This window comes from Martes martes (assembly GCF_963455335.1).
Source record: "Martes martes genome assembly, chromosome: 5".
Classification (NCBI taxonomy): domain Eukaryota; kingdom Metazoa; phylum Chordata; class Mammalia; order Carnivora; family Mustelidae; genus Martes; species Martes martes.
Window position 1 is genome coordinate 67,742,562 of NC_137892.1, and position 26,164 is coordinate 67,768,725.

At 35.7% G+C, this 26,164-nt stretch overlaps 1 protein-coding gene across 5 annotated transcripts in view; it reads right to left on the minus strand.

Annotated features, from left to right (window-relative positions):
* Positions 1–26,164, minus strand: part of TNPO1 (transportin 1) — an 88,079-nt gene that overhangs the window by 17,858 nt on the left and 44,057 nt on the right. For all 5 annotated transcript variants that reach the window (XR_013966826.1, XM_080803634.1, XM_080803635.1 and 2 more), the window contains exons 4-14: positions 24,667–24,816; positions 20,458–20,564; positions 18,793–18,926; positions 14,790–14,871; positions 11,566–11,688; positions 9,293–9,411; positions 6,319–6,379; positions 5,639–5,807; positions 3,602–3,754; positions 2,194–2,419; positions 22–193 (exon numbers count right to left, since the gene is read on the minus strand). Coding sequence is in view for 4 of the 5 variants with exons in the window: in XM_080803634.1 (XP_080659760.1) it covers positions 22–193; positions 2,194–2,419; positions 3,602–3,754; positions 5,639–5,807; positions 6,319–6,379; positions 9,293–9,411; positions 11,566–11,688; positions 14,790–14,871; positions 18,793–18,926; positions 20,458–20,564; positions 24,667–24,816 (1,496 nt within the window). In the remaining variant the exon portion in view is untranslated. The remainder of the gene's footprint in view (positions 1–21; positions 194–2,193; positions 2,420–3,601; positions 3,755–5,638; positions 5,808–6,318; positions 6,380–9,292; positions 9,412–11,565; positions 11,689–14,789; positions 14,872–18,792; positions 18,927–20,457; positions 20,565–24,666; positions 24,817–26,164) is intronic.

Here is a 26,164-nt window from a genome sequence, read left to right on the forward strand (position 1 = left end):
TAGTTAATCAAAGATACTCACTGGTTTGTTTAAATGATGTCCTACTGAATCTGCTAAAGTTCCTATGGCATCATAAAGAATGAGCAGGTTCTTATGCTGGTATTTACTAAAAGCGAAGACCAAGGTATCAAGTATATAAGCAAGGTAAGGAACAAGTTCCGTACAAGCCTCCTCTTCTAAGGTAGCAAAGGCACTACAGTTTAAAAAAACAAAACAGAGAGAGAGAGAGAGAGAGAGAGAGATTATTACTGCTGCAGTTTATCATAGAGATAGGAAACCAAGTCTGTAGTATATAGAACATCTATTTATACTTTATATGCCTATCTCCTTACCTCACCATACTAGAGGCTTATTTTTATTATTCATTCCCCATTTCCTATCACTTCTTTCAAAGAGGCTGTCACCTACAGGCATTTGCTTCACTACAATAATAACATCTAAAATTATTGTTGGTTCTTAATATTCAGTCATTCAACAAACTGAGCAGTGTCATGGCCTCCTAAATGTTTCCCTTAGCAGGAGGGGAAATGGGATGATGCAGGTGGTCAAAGGGCACAAATTTTCAGTTGTAAGAATAAATTCTGAAGATCTAAAGTATAGCGTGGTGACTATAATTAATAATGCAGTGCTGTATACTTGAGAGTTAACCTTTCTTACCACACAAAAGACTTACTTATGTCAACTATGTCAGGTGATGGATGTCTTAATTATCTTTATCTTGCTAACTGTTCCATAACGTATGTTTACCAAGTCATCACGCTGTATACTTATTTTTATTTTTTTAAAGATTTTATTTATTTATCTGACAGAGATCACAAGTAGGCAGAGAAGCAGGCAGAGAGAGAGGAAGAAACAGGCTCCCTGTGGAGAAGAGAGCCTGAAGTGGGGCTTGATCCCCGATCCCTGAGATCATGACCTGAGCCGAAGGCAGAGGCTTTAACCCACTGAGCCACTCAGGCACCTCCACGCTGTACACTTTAAATACATGGATTGTTTTTGTCAACTTTTCCTCAATAAAGCTTAAAAATGTTGGTCTAAATTCTACACCATGCATTAGGATGCAAAGTGTGTTATTACAAACTTGCCTTATGTATGACTTACCTATTAAGACAAATTAAGACAGAAAAAACAAACACTCCAGAGTCTGAGTAGTTACTTCAATTTAGGCCTAAATTTGTCTGGACTCTAAGCTGTACCTGGCTCTTCATTTCTAAAATTAAGGTTTGTATTATTTTCTATTCTACCCACTCAGCAATTTCCCAAAATAACAGGCTTAAGCCATTTGTTAGTGAAAGCCTGGTCTTAAATTGTTTATGTATTTCTTTTACAGCACTTGCCATGAATTATAATTATGCAGTTGTTTAGTATTCTATACTAGCCTCTAAATTTAAGATGGCAGGGTCTGTAAACACAGCATTTAATACATGCGTAATGACTAGCAGAGTTTTAAAAAAAACCACAAAACACCTTAAGGAAACCGAATATAATACGTAACCTCCCCTCATTAAAAAAGTAGTGCCATTAATACCAAAGACCTTTTGGTTCAATGTTCTTTCATCTTATTAAGGATTAGAATGCTTTCAGGTGTTTTTGCTTCTCATCTGGTAAAGGGTACAACTCCACTTAAATTCATTTCCCTTTTTTCTTCTTATTAACAAAGTCAACAGTAAAGCAATTCTAATTAAAAAGTTAAGAGCTATAAATATGTCAGGCCTTTTCAGAACACAAAAGGTTTGTTCCAGAAAACTGGAATATTTATAGTAATGAAACTAACTGCTGATCTGACAGAAAGACAGCCCCAAACCCAAACGACACACAGCTACTGGAGTGGATTCACTAAGTGAAAGCTAAGTCATTGTGGGACTTTCTCGCTGATCTTTAAACTAATGATGTGAGTCTGGTCAAACTCTGTTATTCCTTCAAGAGCAAGATCCTCCCTATCACCACTCTAGATGTCTGCAAGAATTAAGATGAAAGAGAATTCTACTGTTATCATAGGCATAGAGAAAAGAAATGAGCCCAAGGAACAGCTGACACCTAGTTGACTCACATTTTGATTTACAGAATCTACAGGTAATAAAAGCTCCATTAACAGTTTAAAACCAACATTCCACCATAAAGCTGAAAATTAGTTTCTCACTGAAATACCCACTCCCTTTTCCCACAATCAACAATGTTATGGATTTGTCCCACCTGCAGGCAGCTTCTTGTACTCTCTTGTTGCTGTCGAGGATTCGCTTTAGCAATTCTGTCATTAATGGCTTCAGGTACGTATCAGGGGGCTGGCTGACTACCCAGTGTGCATAGCGGCTAAGAGTCCAGCACGTTATGGAACGCACAAGAGCCTTTTTATCAGAGAGGCACTGAATAAGGTGGGGAATGAGCTCAGGCAGGTACGGAATCATGCCTTGCATACAACCTGGAAAAAAGGTAACAAATCTCTCAGAAAGTGCTAAAATTCAGTTAAAACAAAATTATTTCAGTTGAATACTAAATTGATAAATGCAGCCATGAAAAATATTCAGATAAAAAAATAGAAAACACTGAGATCATCTCTATCGCAATAAATATTCTCTAATAATCTGTTCCGAAATTAAAAAAAAAAAAGTTAATTGGTCCTAGGTATCTTCTAGTAGTTAGGAAAGCTCGTTTTACTTCTGCTGCACAAATTATGGCTTTCAGAAGTGCCTACAAAATAATTCAATTTCTTGTATATATACACCTATTTCCAAGACACAGTAACCCTTTATGGGGGTTGATGCGACTCTCCTACCATGTTTTTAACACTTACCAATGGAGAAAATTGTTTTTCTAGCAGTGGGGATGTTTCTAACATCAGCCTTCTCATTCTGTTCCCTTTATTGTAACAGAAGCATTTGTAAAACATCGTGATGGAGTTAAAAGTAAGCCTACGGCTAAATAATAATTAACTGGTTCAAGGTAAAAACTTGTCCTGACAGGTTTTTTTTTTTTTAATTGCATTCTTTTACTCTGAGACTGAGCATCTTTTCATGTGTTTAAGGGCTATGTGTCTTTCCATTTTTGTTAGTTATCTATTAGTATATTTACTAATGCTGCTATGTAGGTATTTTCTTCCATTTTTGTTAGTTATCCATTAGTATCATTTACTAATGCTGCTATTTAGGTGTTTTCTTTTTTTCCAGTTCATTCCTTTTGGTTTTTTAAAATTTAAACTCAATTAACAAACATATAATGTATTATTAGTTTCAGAGGGAGAGGTCAGTGACTCATCAGTCTTATATAATACCTGGTGCTCATTACACCACGTGCCCTCCTTAGATGTCCCCCACAGTCTCCCATCCAGCAACCCTCAGTTTGTTTCCTATGATTAAGAGTCATAGGACTTATGGTTTGCCTTGCTCTCTGATTTTGGTAAGAGGACTTTTGGATTTAAACGTCTTTTTTAAGGTTAATGTAGATCACAGTGTCATCTATTCCACATCAGCAACACAAGAAAGCAAAAAAGTATGTGAATTCCAGACTGAATCATCTTTGCTTATTAGAATAACATTCCTTAAAGTGGTCCATCTGCATTAGAGCCTATTAAAGACTTCACAGTTCAGTTTTGACTTAGACTTACCTTCAGCAATTGCTCCTAAAACCAAGATGCCAGATTCTTTAACAACCCATTCATGATGAAAAAGCAATTCTTTCAAAAGGGGCAAAATGTGTGGCAAAAGCTCATCACGATACACATTTGCAAGAACATCTAGGGCAGCAGCAGAACATTTTCCTAAAGAAATATTTAATTCAAAAACATTACATTAAACTCTTATTATCATTAACCCTATTACCATATTTGTTCTATGTACAACACTTTATTCACCTACAGTTTCAAAGAATTCAATTAAATAAGAAGCAATCTGTCTGTCAACAAGAAATATTTTTTGGCCAAGAATTAGAAACCTAATCATAAAGGTATTCTATTTTGCATATGACTGCCACACTAGGATTCTTTTGTCTATGGAGAAAAATCAAAATACATACTGTTCCACTCAATTTAGTGCTTCTAGGATATGATACCCACTTCTACAAACCTGCAGTAAAACGTGTACATTTATTACTTCTACTTAATATTCTTAGTGGTAGATCATTTCGAATCAAGTACGTAATGACTCAGCAAGAGATTAGGCAAAGAAATCTTACCAAGTCACTAGCACCTGAAGCATAAAACAGGCCAGAAAACATTCCTTCCAGATAAAGGAACTATTAGCCATGGAACTACAGATCAATTAAGATTTCATTTAATGTAATAATTAAGAAAACAAAAATATAATTAAGCATAAAAATTTTTCCAAATGGGATTAGGCATACTAAATAGTGGGTCACAAGTCATTAAACAGTATTAAAATCCTTTTTGGAAAAAGGCTGTTAAATTGGCTAGAAGTAACACCTTACTCATCAGTAAGGGTCTTGATTATATTGTATGGTGGAACCATACAAATGAGTACTATACTACCATGAAAGACAAAGAAATCTTAATGTACTGATACAGAATGAGTTAGTTATATGATAAATGGAAAAGAACCAACAGAGTACATGTAATTTCATTTCACTGCTGGGAAGTCAGCCTTGTCTCCAAAAAGAATTTTTTTTACATACATTTTTTTCTGCATGTGCAAAGAAAAACTTCTGGAAGGGTATGAAAATGGGTGGGATGTTAAGAGGGAGTAGGTCCCCCCCCCCAATTCAATTTACATTAGTGCTTTTGTAAAGTTACCTGTATCCTGCCTCCAGCCTAAAAGTAGGGATATACGAGGAGGTAGTATACTAGCCCTCCACTGTGCTGTTTTGCTTTCCATGGTTTTGGTTACCTTCAGTTAGGTGCAGTCTGGAAGCAGATGCTCCTCCTTCTGATGTATCATCAGAAAGTTAACAGTAGCCTAACCGCTATACCATAATATCTATTTCAGTTAACGCCCCCTCCCATCTCATCATGTGAACATTTTATCATCACATATCATCACAAGGGTGAATGCAGCACAGTAAGAAATTCTGAAAGAACACATCACATAATGTTTACTATGGTATACTATTATAATTGCTCTACTTTATCATTAATTAATATTGCTAATCTCTTATGGTACCTAATTTACAAAGTAAACTCTATTGTAGGTATGTATGTGTTAGAAAAAACAATATATACAGGGTTTGGTACTATTTGTGATTTCAGGCACCACTTGGTCGGGTTGGGGGGGCATCTCAGAACATACCCTCCTGCAGATAACAGTGGCTACTACAATCTGACAGAGGTGAAGATGCTGGGCTCTCTTGCTATGGGAAACTTGGGTTCCAAAATTAAGTGTGTCATTAGTACTAGCCATGTTAAATAACCAACCTTGGTAAGTTTCTCTTTTTTGCAGTTTCCTCACCAACCTAAAGCTGTTGTAAAGATTAAATGGGATATTAAAACAAAACAAAACAAAACAAAACAGGGTTTCTTCCTGGGGTGATGAGAATGTTCCAAAATTTACTGTGGTGATGGCTGCATAACTCTGTGAATATATGAAAAACCACTGAATTGTAGTCTTTCATGAGGGCATTGTACAATATATGACTTAGTTCTCAATATAGTTGCTACCAAAGCAGGCAATTGCATTTTTTCTTTTTGACTTACTTAGATTCCAGTCAGAAATTGTATCATCATCATCAATTTCATCATCATCATCATCTTCCTCTTCAATTCCATCTTCATCATGCTGCTGAGCCACTGTCCTTGATCGATGAAAACGTGGCCTTATATCCTGTTCACTATCAGGAATTGTTTCATCTTCTTCAACATCACCCTTTTTTTTAAAAGAAAAATTTTGATGATATTCAAATATCATTACTGAGAGATGATGCCATGTACGTGGTTCTGAAAGTGTACCTAAGAACCACTCCCCTGCACAGAAAAGAAATCTTTGTCGAGGGGCGAGAAAACTACCACACTGCGTATTAGGTTCAGGCCCTGTAACTGCATTACATTGTTTCCCATCAGCTGGTATAATCCAGACTATCTGTATAAAATTCAGACTGTATTTAAAAATTTTAAAATAAATTACAAGTAATTTGAATCAACAGGAAATTTATGCTAACTCTACCAGTGTCACCATCTGGTTCCAATGAAGTTAGAGTACATTAGCACCCAAATTCGTTGTTGGCTTCTACCTTTAAACTCTGTAGCATATAATATATAAGAAGAAACATACTTACACAGTGTCGATTTTAAATAAATATGCTATTAGTCAAATTCAAAGATTCTCTAAAATCAATAAAAAAAACCCTTACCTATTCATCCGAAAACAGTTTCCTTACCTTAAGTAGGATAATATCTATATCTGAGTACTTCATCCCATTCACTAATACAGGAATCAATCTGTAAAGGAATGAATTCATGAAACGAAGATCTAAAAATCTTCTAAGAATTAGTAAGAAGTCTTAATGACCTTACACATACTAGAAATACCAAAGAGACAACTACCACTGCTAATTTGGTCTTGAAGCATGTTCTGTGATGTCTGTCCTTCTCAAATATTGAGTATTCCTAATACATATCCCAGGCCCCCCTTACATACTCACATATGGGATCTACTGGATGAAATCTTAGTAAGAATAAGGTAGCTTATCAAGAGTGGTTAGAAATAAAACTAGCAACAAAAAATTTAGTAATTTCTCCCCTAAGAATTTATCCTGAACATCCTAACAAACATTCCCAGTTCTTTAAGACTTAATGTTTCTTGATGAAGTAACAAAACTAGAAACAATCTAAATGTATGTCATTTAGGGCTTGGTTAAAAATAAATTACAGTAAAGTTAAAAATGAAACAGAAATGCATAAAACACATTTAGCATGGTTCTACTGGAGTTAAAAATAATGAGATTATCCATGTAATTACTTGTATAAACAGACTACTATCTAGAAAGGATATGCAAAAGAAACTGGTATTTTTGGAAAACTGGATAGGCTAAAAAGGGATAAAATTAATCAGTGTGACACTTTTACAATTAGTCTACATTCAGTATTTGTACTCCTTTTAATAAAAGAGATGAAAGTGTTTAAAATGTAAAGTCTAAAGTAATTCATTCAAAAGAAATAACGCAAAAATGGAAAAAGAGCTCTACCAATAAGATTACATTATAGCCTTCAAAGAAGAAATTAGGAAATTTTAATTTCTTAAGAAATTAAGAAATTTTAATTTCTTTTTTTTTTTTTAAGATTTTATTTACTTCTCTGACAGAGATCACAAGTAGGCAGAGAGGCAGGCAGAGATAGAGGAAGGGAAGCAGGCTCCCTGCTGAGCAGAGAGCCCAATGTAGGGCTCAATCCCAGGACCCTGGGATCATGACCTGAGCTGACGCCAGAGGCTTTAACCCACTGAGCCACCTAGGCGCCCCAGAAATTGTAATTTCTTAAGAAATTAAGAACTTCAATTTCCAGTAAGAAAATGCTTAAATCAGGAGGATATCGTGTCTAATCTGAAGCATTAACATAATCATTAAGCCAGAACCAAGATGTCTGTAAACATGGAATCCCAGGTATCCTGGAGTAGTTAGGAAAAAAAATTTACCAAAACACACAAGGAAAGGTCAAAATACTAATGACTTCAATTCCCTTTGTAGCTATGAGAAGTTTAAGCTTTGACTGGTTTAAGTTTTGATGATTTCCTTTCTCACTGGGCCCTTAACACGTTTAAGAGTCTACAGTGGATAAAAGGTTTTGAGAAAACTTAGGAAGCATTTAAAAAGTCCACAGTTCTAGGGGAATCTGGGTGGCTCAGTCAGTTGAACATTGGACTCTTGATTTATGCACAGGTCATGAAGGTTCAGCAGATCAAGCCCCACCCAGACCTCCAGGCTCAGCGCTCAACAGGGAGTCTGGTTGGGATTCTTTCTCTCCCATGCCTCTGCACCACTGCCACCCCCCACCCCCACAGCTGGCACATTCTCTCTCTCTCAAAATAAATGAATAAAATCTTAAAAAAAAAAAAAAGTCTATTGTTCTCTGCTTCTAAATTCTACCTTTAACTGTTCTGGATAGCTTGGGAAATGTGAACAGCCAAAGGAAATTCATACCCATGACTACCATGTGGGCTTATTAATAAGCACTTTCCTTATAATCTAATGAGAAGGTATTATGATCTTCATTTTATAGATGAGTCAACTAAGGCTCGGAGAGGTTACATTACTTCCACAAGGTCATTAATTTTAAGTAATGGGAGAGTCAGAATTCAAGACCAGTTTGGCCTGCCTCCAAAATAATTCTTTCCCCACACCAGCCATTAAGAAACTCTCACTCTCCACGTTCATGTGTTAGGCCTTTGCAGAGGCCTTACTTCAAAGAGTTAAACACTTTAATGTCAATTAAATATGTGCAAAACCAATTCTGAGTACAACTTTACCATCAATAAATTTGTAAACCCTTATTAACTAAAGGAATAGCAAATAGGGGAAAGCAGTGGGACTTAAAATCCCCTACACAGATATAAAAATGTGGGACGGCCAAATTTTCAAGCTGAAAAGTCCTTCTAAATTCTAAAATACAGATTAATAGTAATTTAACATTACAGCTAATGAAAAAGAACTATATCCAATTTATAATAAATAAAACCCTATTCATAAGCTACAGGCATTTTGCAGCACAGTCAGATTTATTTTATTCACCAACAATGAAATCATTTATCATCTCTGTCAGTAATTTGGGGGGAAATAGGACAGATGGAAGACTATAAAATTCTGCAATTAACATGAGGTAAAGTAAAGAAGTAAAGACAGTGAGTCCTGTCTATCCTTTTTAAGATGGAAAAAATTATAAAGTTATGGAGAAAGAAGAGAAAGAGAAAGTTCGAAAAGAGAATGTATCCATTTGATGGGGTGAGGTCCCTGAAGAAAAAATTATGCTAACCATTTAAATTTTAAAAGACTCCTTCAATTCCTATGCAATTAAAATGATCTTACCAGGAAATTCTGAGTACACTGATGATAGGTTAACCTTATTTAAGGGAAGTAATATGTAGTAAAAAGATGAAATTATTATTAGAACAAAATAACTTGTTTGGGCAATTAAGATTATGATTTAGAATAAACCATCTGCAATTAAAAAAAAAATCCCAAAAAACAACTGCTTCCTGAAAAATCTCTTTAGTTATAACCCATGCTTATGCCAAGTAAAATTAAGTCTGGCTTCTTTAGAACTTCCTTCCCTGATGGCAGAATGCAACATAAAAATGTAAAAATGAGGAATCACTATAAATTTAAGAAAAACGCAGCATTCAAAAGAAGGAACACTTACTTAGGAAGATGCCTTACAAGTACATCTTTGCATATGGGTTGCTCAGCCAAAGTGAGCCAGAATTCACAGGCTTCTAAAGCTACATTTTCATCTTGATCTTGCGTCCTCTGTAGCATGTACTGAAAACAAAGAAGCATTAATATTAATTGGTTTAGATCATAAAATTAAAGTAAACCTAATGCTTGCTCAGCAAGTTAAAGGTCCTCTGCTATCACCTTGAACTTTACAGTGATTCTTAACCTCGGCTTTGATTTTTTTAAAAAGTTCCTGGGTCAACTCTAAAATCCAGACAAACTTAAGAACAACTTTGGAATGCTACTTAATGAAAAGCGTTCAAACTATGTATGGCATATCTGCTTCTGTAGAGGTGTATTTTCTTTTATGAAACCACTGAGATTTTAAACGTATTAATAATCAGTCTTCTTGGAAATATCAAAATAAAGTCCATTATACCTTTCATTAAAAAAATGAAGAATCTTTTCATAACATAATTATTTAACCTGTCTCTTACATGTATTTTCACATATGTAACATATGTGACATACATATACTTTACAATTACAAAACTTAAATTTTTATATTTGGAAGGAAGTAGGGATATTTCTTAGAGCAACTATAATCTGTAGTCTCTAACATGCCAAGCCAAATTCATTCTTACTTCTTATTCTTAACTTCAAATAACACTTTTTTTTTTTTTATTAAAATATTTTATTTATTTATTTGACAGATAGAGATCACAAGTAGGCTGAGAGGCAGGCAGAGAGAGAGGAGGAAGCAGGCTGCCTGCTGAGCAGAGAGCCTGATGTGGGGCTCGATCCCAGGACCCTGGGATCATGATCTGAGCCGAAGGCTTTAACCCACTGAGCCACCCAGGCACCCCTCAAATAACACTCTTAACCAAATTCATTCTTAAGGTACATCAACCTGAAATTTATCCAAAGGCAGTGTCTGCCCCTCTTTAAAAAACCTTTATGTGCAAAAACAAAATAAATATAATCAAAGGTACGCCATATGATTTCCCAAAGTACCTGGGCCTGGAAATGGGGTCAAGCGTTAGAGGAAGCCTTTGTACATATTCTCTTCCAGACTGAAACATCTCACATGACAAAACGTGGCAACACAAGAATTGTGACAGGCCAACCCCTATTACATTCTACACCATGTCCTATTACCATGCTGAGTACTGCTAAATAACTATACCATTTTAAGTTAGGCTCCCCACAGGTGACATGGCCCCAGCAAATGATAAAATATCTTTTAATTTTCCCGTTAGCTCCAACTTTCACTAAACCTTCAACCAACTTGACCCTATTCTTCTAGGCACTTCAGAGAGAACAGGTTCATTAGAGAAAATGTCACTTATTCTAATGCTGCTACACATCTTCACCTCTATAACTATCTTTCCTTATGCTTTAGAAAAGGAGCTGCTGCACACTACAGATGCTAGCTTTTTTCTAACAGGTCACAGATCCCCATACTTTAAAAAAAAGATCTTCTCTCTCCAGACCATATAATTCTCTGGAGGTGAAAAGGAGGATCTAAGTAATGTATTATTTAATACAACTGGAAAGCTATATATATACTACTCACATACAAATGTATCCAGTAATATGAAAAGTAGGTGGTACAGTTTGCCACTAGCAGAACTGAGTACTGCCCAAACAAGTTATTTTGTTCTAATAATAATTTTATCTTGTTACTACATATTACCTCCTACTATCATCAACATACTCAGAATTTTCTAGTAAAATTATTATAATTGCATAGGGATTGAAGGAGTCTTTTAAAATCTAAATGGTCTCCTGGAACTAACTGTAACAATTATGTCTAGAAACAACTATGTTTCTACTCAGAAATTTCACTTTTACCATAAATCGTAAGTGGATCAGATCAGCTTTACCAGTAATGGGTGGAAAGCAAACACTTCTAATTCCAACTCCAACGACACAAGAATGTGCCACTTAACTTACCACAGTTCTAGTAATCATTTAGCCTAACACGTATCTAGCAAACACAAATAATTTACTTATTTCTTAGTTATTCTTGTTAAAAGCTGTCTATCCCTTTAAATAACTTTCCCCCCTATAAACATCTTCAATCTCACAAAAGAGAAGTCATCATAAAGAGAACTTATAATTTTAAGACAATCATGAACTGTTTTTCATAGTTCACTGCCAACAAATGTGTTAAATAAATCTAACATTATACATTTTGTTCTCAAGATCTCTCTTGGGAGAAAAAAGAGGAAAGCGCCTTTAAGTCACCTGTATTACCTCAACTATGTTATGCATGTGAGGAAGCAGGCGATCCATTCGAACTTCAAGCAACATCACAAGTGCTCGGCATACATTTTTCCGTACCTCTGGTTCTTCATCAGCAGCCAAAGCAAAGAGGTTCTAGTGAATGAGAAACATTTTTTTTCTAGTTAAGCATTCCGTGTATTAGAAAGGTTTATACATAATAACAAGTCATCTGTAAGTTAGTAACATTTGGAGAAACCCTAAGAAGATATGGTACAAATAAACACTGTATTAACTGGCCTGCAATACTAGGTTATAAAACAATTAATTAAACATAAGATGGTAACTGCCAAAAAGTATGACTTGGTAAATAATCTAAAGCCATTCTTTTGGAAAGACTATGACTAATTGTGTTTTAAGGTAATTTTTAGTTTTTGAGAATAAAATCGTGTCATTAGAACATGGGACACTCATCTAGCTCACCTAGAAGAAGATAATCTTTAAAATACAATTTATTTTAAAAAATTACACAAGTTATTTTCCTTCAAAAGTACTGTGTGTCAAGAGATTATTTCTACCAATCCGGAATCTTAAGGTAGTAACTAATAGGTGCAAGTTCTTTAAAAGCATCAATAATGGGGAAATGGATGCTGAGTTTCCAACAACTTAACCCCAAACTGCTGTTGTTCACCAAGTCAACTACTGAATAAGCAGTAAAAGTAGCCATTAATCTTATGCTGTTCTTAACAAGTTTGTCACCAAGGTTAAGGGGGAAAAAAGGCGCCTGAATAAACAACAGACTGTTTCATGTAATCTACAAGACATTATTATTTGATTTTATAGATAAGGAAATTTAGAAGCTACCTAACTTGCTAGGCAGGGGAGAATCTGAATATGGTTTTCATGGAATTTTAAGTCCACACTCATTCACTGTATCAACAAACCTCCACTAGAAGAGGAGGTTGTCTTTGGTAGAGGTTGCAAAGAGGACATGTGAGAAGATATAGTAAGCCTTCCCCCATCTCATTCTTGAGTTTTTCTTTCTCTGTGTGCGTGCACACACACACACTTACACTTATTTAAAAGTAGTAAAACAATCATTAAAAAAATACATAAAATCCAAAGTGTCCCAAAATCTTCTCTCAAAAAAAAAAAAAAAAAAATCACAGAAAACTCTCCAAATTGAGGAACCTGAAAGCTTATTACAAGGGGTAAGACAATGGAGAAATTCAAATACCAAATGTGACAGTATGTGAAGTACTGTTGTGAAATTTTAAAAACTTCGACCTCTACAAGTCCTTCCCCTGCAACTGACGCTTTCAAAACTCTGTAGTTCCTTTTTTAATCAGACATATTTTACGTATGTTTGATAGTCTTCATTAAATCTGATGATGTCTAAAGTATAAATATCTAGCTTTGTCAAGATACATCTTAGGCACGTATTAGTAACCAATACATTTTCATTCATTATTGTCACACTCAGCAAACATCCGCCCCCAATGAAAACAATGATAATTAAAGAAACAAATGATCCACTTATTAATTTAGCCAACAGTTTTCGAGGGTCTACTATGTGTCAGGCACCTCCTATGGAGGTTTTCTCCTCTTGGATGGAGAACTGGCTGAATCTTACAGGATTATCAAGGAGCAAGAAAATGTTCACATGGTATTTAACACCAATGGGAAATACTTTAAAATGTTGGGAAACATGCTTACTCCACTTGCTGAGTATGGTCCTGTGGAATTTGTTTTCAGAGAGAATTTTATTTCTTTTATTCTGAATTACATTTCTGTATAAGATGTTGGGCTATTTATTCCTATTCCTTTTTTAAACTGTGAAACACTAAGAGGAAATATTATTACACTACTACTTCTAAGAATAATAATAGCTGTAGCTAACATGTAGACCACCTTATTCTGTAGCAGGCACTGTTCCAATTTAGTTATAGCAAATGTCTTTATAACAATCCAACAAGGTAGATCTATTATTGCCCTCATTTTACAGATGTTGAAACTGAAAATATGTTAAATAATGTGCCCAAGGTTAGCAGCTGTGGACCTGAGCTTTGCTTGAACCCAGGCAGTCTTACTCCAGACTTTTAGTATTATCCACTGCCCTCTACCTCAAGGTAGACTGAAGGCAGAAAATTTATGTAACCCTAGCACCAAGCACAGTGCCTCATTTATAGTACGACTCAGTGAATATCCACTGAAGACTCGTGTTTTAGTTTCAACTTTAAATAGCTAGAGGATCCTACTACTCATAGTCTACTGGTCAGAAATGCTCAAAGAAGCTTGTCAATTTAAGTGATGAGGAAAAATGATGACACCATTCCCCCCTTCCTTCTTTTAATTGTCCAACAAAAATACTAGCAGGATGGCCTCTAAAATTTTTAAGCATAACCAGGATGGGAGGGGAGTGGGTGGCGCATGCATGGGTGGGTGGCTCAGTCAGTTAAGTGTCCCACACCTGATTTTGGCTCAGGTCATCATCTCATGGGTATGAGATCAAGCCCCATACTGGGCTCTGCACTCAGTGGTTAGTCTGCTAGAGATTCTCTCTCTCCCTCTCCCCAACCCCGGGTCGCTCTCTAAAAATAAATAAATACATCTCAAAAAAAAAAAAAAAAAGCTGGAGAGGAAAAGACAACTTTCATTTAATGAAAATCAAAGTGAAGTGCTTAAAGAACTTTATAACTTGTTCACAATTGCTGTTATCAAGTGGCAGTAATTCTGAAAAACAATTCTATTGCTTTGAGTTCATGGCCAGAAAATGATGCTTGACCTTCTGCTCTTATCAAAAAGGTAAAAGGGCCTTTAAATGCTTACAGAGATTTAAGAGTCAAATTTTTCCCGACATCTCCAATTCTACAATGGAAACCAATGGAAAATGAAGCACCAACCTTTTATTAGTCTGTGCCTTCAGATTCTTAATAAAGAACAAGTTTAAGATTACTTAAGACTCACCAATGTTTCATGTTTCAAATACTGCAAATGAACTGGGACACTCAATTTACATCTGGAATTTGAATAGTACATTCAAATAAAAAATTTCTAGTTAAGATATTAAGCACCCACAAACCATAATCAATGTTTGTACCGTAAGTAAAAAAATCAGTTTAATAGAGAATTCTTTTATTTTCAGTTAACAAAAATCACAAAGTCTACACTGTATCCAATTTTAATACTATCAGAAAAAATTTAACGTTTTCTAACTTTCCCAAAAGCAAAAGGGGGGGAGAGGAGACAAATCTTACCTCAATAAAAGAATCAATGTGCAACATCAGAGCTTGAGTCCTACTGATGATAAACTGATTGACACATGCAACAGCATGAGACCTAGAAACAAAATTTAAACTTTAACAATGCTCACTACAGATTTTTTTCTATTTACAGAAGACTGACAAGAACTTAACTATTCCTCCATAAATTATGATGTACGTATAGCCATAAACGTGTTTGTACATACATATATGTATATACACATACACACCCTGAAAAGAATGAGTTAAATTTCTTTGAATATTTAACACAGAAAATGAATGATATATTAAGTGAAAAACACCAGGTTCCAGAGCATTACATTAATACTTCTCTCAAAATGTTAACTGTCAGAAAGGGCATGTCCACATTTTTAATAGTAGATACCTCTGAAGGGTGGGACAGTGGATGGAGGCATACTGGAAAATTGTTTTATATACCTACAGATTTTAAAATAATGGCTATTTATTCCTTTTAAAACTAAAAATGATGAAGTCTATAGTTTTTGTGTTCAGATGTAGCCAATTCAACTCCACAGCAATTCCTAATGGCACTACCTTTAAAAACACACCCCTAAGCCAATCATTTCTTCCTCAGTCCAAACTATCCGGATTACTCCAACAGGCTCTAACTGGTTTCCTGACATCCTTTACAGACTACACTACAACCTTTTACACATACATGAATAACATCATCACATTACACCCTTGTTCAGGTTGCTCCAAAAACACATCATCTAACTTTTCCTACAAAAGATCAAACGGTAAATGTAAGTGCGACACAATCTTGTCAATTTAAGTGATTAGGAAAAATGATGACACCATTCCCCCCTTTCTTCTTTCAATTTTCCAACAAAAATACTAGCAGGATGGCCTGCTACTACAAGCCCCCACCTTTTAGACACACATAAATAACATCACATTGTTCAGATTACTCCGAAAATACACAATCTACTTTCCTACAAAAGAATGGTAAGTATTACAAGACCTCTGTGGCAGCTTCATCCCCCACCCTCCAAGCACAACCTTTTAAAGTATAAAATCATTCTTAGCTCAGGTTAGGGGCTGAATTTGGCCCCATGGGTCATAGTTTGTTGAGTTCTGGCCTAGGCCTAGACCTTCCACTATGCTGTGATTACTCCTACTCTCCTAACTTCATTTCTACTGTGCTACAAAGTTTTCTTCTTTTGTCACTGTAAAAGGCTTGTCCCTAACTCCAGGACCTTTATACTTGGTGTTACTTGTCTTATACGTCCTTCTCCTTGACCTTTCAAAGACTTGCTACTTTAACTTTGTTCAGGGTCTCTGCACAAATGTTACCTTTATAGAAAACCTTCTATATACAATACCTATGAATCACTGTCTAATTCCTTATTCTATTATTTTCCACAGCATTCATCATGAAATTATTTGTCTGTTCTGTCTGCCTTTTCTGATAACCCAAGAGAAAAAGACAAAAGAAAAAGGTACTACAAACAGACAATAAACCTATGACAAGACGTTCAACATGATTAATGACAGAGAGGTAAACCATCAAATTCATAATGAAACACAATTTTATATCTGACTGGTGAAAATTAAAATACATCACAATACTAAATGCTGTGCACCCAGAGAAGCTTGTGCTTTGTTAATAGAGAGTATAAATTGATGCAACCACCCTGGAAAACTATGGTGTTCTTTCCTTGTTATTTGTCTTTTGTCCCAGAAATTCCTCCCCAAAGGTTTTATGTCTTCCTAGAGAAACTCTTGCAAATACACAAACGGAGACAAGAAATGTCTGTTTTCAGCAGTACTATCCACAACAGCAAATACGTGGAAGTCACCCAAAAGCTGCAAAGGGGGGGAGGGGCGGATAACATGAATAAATTGTTTAATCACCATGCCAAGTAGTATACAGTAGTCAAAACAAGTGAACTACAATGACAAAATATGAATGAAACCTTAATAATATAATATTAAATATAAAAAGCCACCAAAGATTAAATTCATTAAATACATTCTATAAAGTTAAAAACAAAGACATACACACAAAGACATGCATTTTATATATATATATATGCAATACATTTATTTTTTAGGGACGCCTGGGTGGTTCAGTTAAGCATCTTGCCTTCAGCTCAGGTCAGGATCCCAAGGCCCTGGGATCAAGTCCAGCACTGGGCTCCTTGCTCAGTGGGGAGCCTGCTTCTCCCTCTGCCTGCCACTCCCCCTGCTTGTTCTCTCTCTGATAAATAAATAAAATCTTTAAAAATATATATGTATATTTTTAACATTGCAAGGGAAGGAAAAAGTTGGGATGAGATGTGGGTTGTTGTCATCAAGATCTTAGCTTTTGTTCTAGGTGGTAGTGATTATTAAAAATACCTAATAAGTAACTAAAGACAAAATGGAAGTGGGCCATGATGAGAACATCATGAGGCAAAAATCATAACCCATCTTTGTGTACCTCTGGTAGGGTTTAAAAAATAAAATGGCTGTAATTTTTCAATTGCTTAGTCATGTGATGGATAAAACTACATGCCTTTGCCTCATTCTATATTCTCAAGGTTCAACAGTTATTGAGATGGAAAAAAACATTTTTAAGAGTACATATGAAATACCAGTTAAGCTGTACAAATAAGATAATAAGTAATAATACAGAATAAAATCCTATAAAGATGGAGTTCAGTGTATTGCTAAACTATACAGCAGATACATTTACCCAAGTATACATTAAAATGGAAAAAAGTGTTTATGGGTATGTAGAACAGATTCTCAGATGGGTAATAACGAACATTCACTGAACAGAAACATTTCTGTAGTACTGAACTCTACCGAGTTAAGTTTAAACAACTGACCAGCTAAAAAAATGTATTAAATTACAAAAAACTTGTGTGTCCAGCAATAGTAAACAATTGCCAGGAATATGTTATTTGGATTTTTCTGTTACTCTTTTACTTGCTAAGACCTGGTCACAAAAAAGTGAGTTTCTTTCTTAGAAGTAAAGTAGGCAAATTACCACACTTTCTTTCAGCACCTTCTTTAAAGATTAATAGACAACTTCCTAAGGAACATGAACTCTATCTAGTTAACTATTTCGGGAAGAGTAACATCTTATTTTGGGCATGTTACTACTTATTTGCATGGCACTACCATAAATGAACATGTATCTCCCTGAGAACAACACTGCATTAAGTACCATTTAAGATGAAAAATAACTAAAATTAAATCGAGGTAAAAGAAAAAGAACTAAATACAGAATTTAAGCGAGAGAAAGATGCCTGATTACCCTCTGGTCACACTGTTCAAACCATAATCCTTTGAATACAGCTTGGGATCTTGGGGTAAGCTCCAAAGGACATCTAAACGAACCATCACAGCATATGCAGTAAAGTTCATGCTGCTGGATGGATATCCTTAAACAACCACATCTAGGAACCCTCATAACTTCTACTTTAAATAGCAACATGGTTTTTGGTCATTCTACATAAAAACACGAAGCACTGACAATTAGAAACAACAAAAAGCAAAGCAACTACCAATCAGAAGAGCAATGACTTTTCCACAGTAGCAATAAACAAAAGACAAGTTAGATTAAAACACATTAATTGGAGACAAGGGGGAAAAAAAAGTACAGCAGTTTGGGGGAACTTCTGGTGTAGTTACAGACAGGAGTCTTACACACTTAAACAGTGTGAAAGCATTTTGATAATTATAGCTTGACAGGATAACAGATGATAAGTTAGTCAAAAGTTAACTTAATATTTAAATATAATCTTCCAACAACTATATGCTAGGCACTGTTCAAGAAACTAGGGATATATACAGGACAACAGAGCAGCCCAAGGTTAACTTCTGCCCAAGCAGGCCTACTGATTGCAGAGTGTTCTAAAAAAATCCTTCCACCTTCACGCTCCAAATGTTTTTAATTAGACGTAAAACTCTTAATCTAAAATTACTAAATAATCCAGATGTCATATTGGAGGGTGAGTTAATTTAATACTGGCTACACAAGTACCTGATTTTTGGACTACTGTGCTTGAAGAACTGTAAAAATTTGGGGATCATGATGTTGAGAGGACGGTCCAACACATCACTATCTAAAATCTCAGCAGAATCTTCACAGATCTTCTGAAGGGCGCCAAATGCTCCCTGTGAAAGACATTTATATCATTAGAACTAAAAATGAAGGCATTTTAAAAGCAAACTGAAGAATAGTGATGAATTTGCATGAATTAATGTTCTCAGTCCACATCAAATACTGCCCCTTAAAATCCATAAATTAAAAAAAAAATCCATAAATTTAGTCATCAATTTTAAGACAGAAATCACTATACCACTAAGTTATCTAAAATCTCAGTTCAAATATAATGGTATGTTTTATCTTAGCATTGAATGACTTAAAATTAGAGAATATTCTGGTTGGCAGAAACTATAGTAAAAAAGCTAACCTCCCGAAATATTCTGGTGAATTTTAGAAGTCAGAAAGAAGTCTTAACATCATTTAAAAATTACTTAATATGTAAACCATTCACTGGATAATGGTGACAAAATCAGGTAAAAGGGCAGAAAATTCAAATTAGCAACTATTTCCCTATAACCATTTTTACACTAAAGGGGACAACCTAGAGCTCCTATACACAATATGCAACCTACTAATTACCTCAAACATCTAATTTACTGCTTATAATTCCACCAGTAGGAGAAACCTGGTGCTTATTTTCATGGTACAGTTAATTGAAGAATAATTGCTTTTTAAAATGTGACTTACGTAGAAGCTCCATAATTTCATGATTACTGCAGTTTTAAGTTTTTATTCTTGGTAAGTGATTGTTTTTAAAAATTCTCATCTCCTTTCATGTTACCATCACTATACCAAAGCACAATTTAAATTTTAATCAACTCTTACACGATGGTTGAACACTATTATTATTTTAGTTTCTCTGTAATCTTAGTGTATTTCTTAGGTGTTAATGGAAAATGTATACATGAAAAAGTAATTTTTGGGGGGGGGCGGGGAGAAGTGTAACTTTAGAGACCCCTTTGCTTACTCCCTCTCTTTCCAGTCTCTCCTTTCCTTCTTTCAGATCTGGCAACAAACTGCCAAATCAAAAGACCACTTGAAATTTTTTGTTAGGTTATTTCTTTAGAAGAAGCAAAATACCGAAAATGGTTTCCATTCAAAACAGATTTCTACACAAACTAGAGGCCTGGTAATGAAAGAGATATTTAAAAGTACTCATAAATAGTGAGAAATCCATAGACTTCCTTTCCCATATGGAAAGGCTGCTATTGATCAGTGGCAAATAGGAGATTATAATCATTACATGATTAAAGCTAGATTACTTCAGCCATGTCATAAAACAAGAGGCACAGAAACAATTTAGAGAAGGCTGAAAGTGCTCAAGGTTGGTAAATTTAAGCCTATCTTTGAAAAATAGCACATTAATGGATTGACTGATTATACGTCCTTGTAGCAATTACAGTAAAGAGGCTTCATAACTTAACAGTCATTATAGAAAACAATAAGATAAATGGTCACTAATGTAAAGTAAGAGGGTAACTTGAAGCTTTCAAGTTTTTGAAGTTGTATGTTTCAGAGCAAGTATTTTTTCCAAAGGTTCCAAATATACAACATGACAAGAAAAATAGAGAAGAAAACGTGAGGAGCATATTTTTTTACCTCACAAGTGTTGTAATCTTCAGAATCCAATAGGCTACAGAGTTTTGGTAGGAGGTCAGGCCAATTCTGCAATTCTCCCTTGGAGGCTATGGTTGTAATCAAAATACCTTGAAAGGAAACATACACCATTAGGGAATCTGACTGCATTATGTCAGATACTGCCACACGAATGCACGCATGCACACACGCTCATTTAAATGGCCCACATCAGCCTAGGACCTCTTTTCACCACAACACATGTGTAGAAAAACCACAGCATAAATGAGAGGTTTCTAATCTTGTTTTCCAACACTTCGTTTACCTTCTTTTGTACTTTTAACAATTATCTGTACAAAAAAACTATACGACTCGCTCTTTTCCAACAATAACAACAGTTCCACTCTTTATAGTTGACCCCTGAACAATGTGGCCGGGTTAGGGGTGCTACCCCCCAGTCGAAAATCAACACGTAACTGCGGACTTCTCAAAACTTAACAGCCTACTGGTAACTGAAAGCCTCAATGATTACATAGCTGATTAACAAATTTTGTATATGTGTATTTTATATGGTTTTTACAATAAAGTAAGCTAGAGAAAATGTTATTAAAAAACACAATACAGGGGCACCTGGGTGGCTCAGCGGGTTAAAGCCTCTGCCTTAGGCTCAGGTCATGGTCCCAGGGTCCTGGGATCAAGCCCCGCATCGGGCTCTCTGCTCAGCGGGGAGCCTGCTTCCTCCTCTCTCTCTGCCTGCCTCTCTTCCTACTTGTGATCTCTCTCTCTCTCTCTCTGTCAAATAAATAAATAAAATCTTTAAAAAAAAATCACAATACAAATACATTTATTGTATCTACAGAAAAACCAATTCTACATGTAAACGGACCCACGCAGTTCAAACCTGTACTGTTCCAAGGGTCAAACGTGTTCCTCCTTTACAGAAATTGTACACAAAATAGTAGAAAGAAAATATACCAAAACATTAGCACTGCTTATCACTGGGTGATGAGTATCTGAATCTGGTAGCTTTTAACAAAAATGCATAAAGCGAAAATCAGCTCTCTGACTAAGCTAGGACGGATCACAGCCAAGGCCCAAGGTAGGGAAAATCAAAGTAGATGAACCATCAATGGCTAACAATCCTGTGTGCAACAACCCTTCTGGTGTGTAAAGACCCACATAGTCCTCCAGGACTATCCAGTTCACAGGATCAAGGATGAATCACTGGCATCATCCTTGTTTTTCTCTGCCTTAGCAAATTTAACATGAGTAACATAATACACATCATTTGATGATTATAGACCTTTTAGTACCATAATTAAGATTTGTATAAACTCTGACAGTAGGCAAATTACATGCACTCTAAACTTCAAAATACTAATTTGTAAAAGTGAGAAAAGAAAAAAGAAAAAAGAAAAAGTGTTCTCTTGTTATTTTGAGAACTCACAGTGAGACGCGCAAACAAAATGCCTGCCTGGCATACAGTAAATAATCAATTACTAAACAGCAAATTCTTCTTGTTTCTGTGTATAAATTGTCTTTGAATTTTCCAGTTAGTTTTGAGAAGATTGCTCCCAGTGGCAAAGCACTAAAAAGCCTAACGTTGTTAGCCAATATGTATTCTGCACTAAAAACAAACAAACAAACCCCCCCCCCCAAAACCTCCCATAAGTTATATGGTAAGAGTCAATGGATTGGTAGCATTTTTAAGACATAACCCTTAAAACAGTTTTCTAGTAAGATAAAAAAGCATCAAGGCCAAGGGCAGAGCTACTCCTTCTTGCCAATTTTTCTTTCCTAAAGTTAAAATTTTTAAGAATTAAGGGTAAAAGCAAGCTCTGGATCTGCCTAAAGAAAACTAAGCATGTCTTAAAAAAAAAAAAAAGCAGTAACAAAATTAAATGCCAAGCTACAACTTGGCACTAACAGACTGCTGACATGCATTACTTCTGCTAGAAGATTAGAGAATGTTGATAGACCAACAAATTCAAATTTAACTGGCCCATATAGTTTCATCTACTCCTCGAAAAATCCTTTTCTCATACTATGTAAACACACATAAAGGATAGTCACCAAAATAATAAAATTACAAACCAATCACATACTCTTTAACAGGAGAAACAATTTTACATTTGTCTAATGGATTACCGCATAGTCAACAAAATGTAGTCTTCTCAAATAAACTTCCTCAGCAAGATTCCTAATATGTAGTTAAGATTAAAAGGATTTGAGAAGTCTGGCACATACTCACCATTCTTTTTTACCACTGTCGGGGGGGGGGCAGAACATTAGGAAGGTATATGAGAGTCCATCAGAATAAACCAGGAATTCCCTTTTCTCAAATCACAAATGCCCTCCATCCATCCCATTTAAAATCAGTGTTAATAATGGCAGTATTTAAGACTTGCATATTTTGAGAGAAGTCACAGAGCCTTTGTTTTTTAAGTAAAAGATGTATTGGGTACTTTTCAAACCCACCACGAAGACAAAAAATACAAAAGTAAAGAACATTCAATGAAAATGATTTAATCATTATGGAGTTTCTTAACTGACTTCCATTCAACCAACCTGCCAGATTAACGGAAGCTTTCCAGATCTTTGTGAAATTTAGCTGCTTTAAGTTTTATGGCATACTAAATGCTGAAGGGTCACTCTTTTAAGTCCTCCTGCCTATTTCTGCGTCCATGAATGCTATCACCAACTATCACCAACAGTCAGTTGTGTTTACTCCCAAACCTATTTATACCAGCTATTATAATTAAACATTTTTTTTAAAAGGGTTTTATTTATTTGGCAGAGAGAGGTCACAAGTAGGCGGAAAGGCAGGCAGAGAGAGAGGGGGAAGCAGGCTCCCTGCCGAGCAGAGAGCCCGATGCGGGGCTCGATCCCAGGACCCTGAGATCATGACCTGAGCCAAAGGCAGAGGCTTAACCCACTGAGCCACCCAGGCGCCCCTATAATTAAACATTTTAATTCAGTATTACATAAACAGTTCTTTGACTCAAGTTGAAAACTCTGAAATGACTCAAAAATTGCTGTAATTAGATACAGACAAGGCAATTATTAAAAACAAGGATAGAAAATAGCAAAACCTAAAGTCCTATTCCTAAGTTGTTTTACGAAATTTTCTTTCCATGTAAAGAAAGTGCAACGAAATTATATCCCATGTTTATTATACACGGAAGTCAGATAGTCTACCATCTCAAAAAACAATCCAGATTCTGCAAAGAAGACATCCAGATGGCCAAGAGACACATGAAAAAGTGCTCCACATCACTCGGCATCAGAGAAATACAAATCAAAACCACAATGAGAAACCACCTCACACCGGTCAGAATGGCTAAAATTAACAAGTCAGGAAATGACAGATGCTGGCGAGGATGCGGAGAAAGGGGAACCCTCCTACACTGTTGGTGGGAATGCAAGCTGGTACAACCACTCTGGAAAACAGCATGGAGGTTCCTCAAAAAGTTGAAAACAGAGCTACCCTATGACCCAGCAATTGCACTACTGGGTATTTACCCTAAAGATACAAACGTAGTGATCCGAAGGGGCACATGCACCCAAATGTTTATAGCAGCAATGTCCAAACTATGGAAAGAACCTAGATGTCCATCAACAGATGAATGGATAAAGAAGATGTGGTATATATATACAATGGAATACCATGCAGCCATCAAAAGAAATGAAATCTTGCCATTTGCAACGACGTGGATGGAACTAGAGGGTATTATGCTTAGCGAAATAAGTCAATCGGAGAAAGACAACTATCATATGATCTCCCTGATATGAGGAAGTAGAGATGCAACATGGGGGGTTTGGGGGGTAGAAAAAGAATAAATGAAACAAGATGGGAGGGAGATAAACCATAAGTGACTCTTAATCTCACAAAACAAACTGAGGGTTGCTGGGGGGAGAGGGGTCGGGAGAGGGGAGGGGGGTTGGAAAAGGGGGGTGGGGTTATGGACATTGGGGAGGGTATGTGCTATGGTGAGTGCTGTGAAGTGTGTAAACCTGGCGATTCACAGACCTGTACCCTTGGGGATAAAAATACATTATATGTTTAATAAAGAGAGAACAAAAAAAAAGGAGGAGGAGGAGAAAGAATATAACCAGGAACTTCCCCCAAGTAACAAGAGTAAATGCTATACTATAAGCAAAAAACCAAAAAACCAAAAAAACAACAATCCAGTTACAAACCAGATAAGAAAACTATGTAACAATATAACTTACCTACAGTGGCTCTAATCAAAGGAGAGGAGTCACCAATATTGTTTAAACATTCACTCTTAATAAAGTCTGTCACACCATTTGGGAAGTTCTGAAAATGCGCTTTCACGTTATTCTTTAAAATGAGACCACTCAATGATCTTGTGGGTTCATCTGTAATAAAACAGCATTATTGACTTTTAAAGTAGTTTTCATTTCAAAATATGTAAGAACAGTAACTTTTAAAATACTTATATTCAAAAATTGATTGCAACATTCCAGTAATTTTGCTATAACCAGGAAAAAGGAAAAAAAAAGTATCATAAATGATTATCAGAAGATTAGCTCCATGATTTGTAGTTCAGAGTTTCTCAACCTTGGCATTACTGACATCTTGGGTCAGGTAATTCTTTGCTGGGTGTTGTCCTGTGCATCCTATGATGTTTAGCAGTATTACTGGCCAGAGATGCCAGTATCACCTTTCCAAGGTATAACAACAAAAATGTTTCCAGATAATGTCTGGATTGTTGGAGAAGTGGAATGGATTGCAAGGGGGGTGGGGAGGAGGGCAATCTGCACCTGGTTGAGAACCACTGACTTAGTTTAAGAGTTAATTTAGTTTATATATGGCCACTGTACTCAAGCTTTATTGGACCTGATACAAACATCAAATTACAGATCTGAAAGTATTAGTGACTACAAACATCCTATTAAAAAATAAAGTGGACAAAGAATACATGGGATCACCTTCACATACAAATAACTGATGTTCATTTATATGTTTTTCACTTGACTCTGAGCTAAAAAAAAAAAAAAAGGGTAAAACAGTTTTAAAATTTTCAGAAGTTAAAAATAGAATTTACATAAGAAAGTTTAGTCCTTAGATGGGTGTCAACAAATTTTTAAGGAGAAATTTAGTACTAGTAAAATGTAACTGATGCTTTACCAATTGGCATCACCACCAGTATTAGTAATAGTTAATATCTTTTGAAGCTTATTAGGTACTAACACTGCTAAGTGCATTTCAAATAGTGTGCTTTTAATCCTCACAACCTCATGAGACAGGAGTTATTATCCCCACTGCATAAATGAAGAAACTGAGGGCTTTGCCAAAGTCACACAAGGCTATTAAGTGGGGAAGCCAAAATATGAATCTCAGGAGCCTGGCTCAAGCCTAGACTTCAATGCATGCTGCAGTATCACCCTCCTTAAAAGACTAGAAGACATGAAGAGCTGGTGTGGGGAACAGAATATGCCATTATAGCACTACTGTTTTACAAACGCTATTTAAAAAACTGAATACTCTGAGCTTGTTCTAGTTTGCAGTATGCTCCCATAGTCTGACTGGCACTGAAATATTCCAGGATGATGCATACCGATGGGCAAAAGGATAGCAAAGTTTCTCTGCACATAAACCCCATTCAGGTCATCACAGCAATATACTCTGAAACCTTTTATGTCACCATTTAAAAACCTCTTTCTGGTTTCAATTACAACCCATTCCAATGAATACCTTAAAATG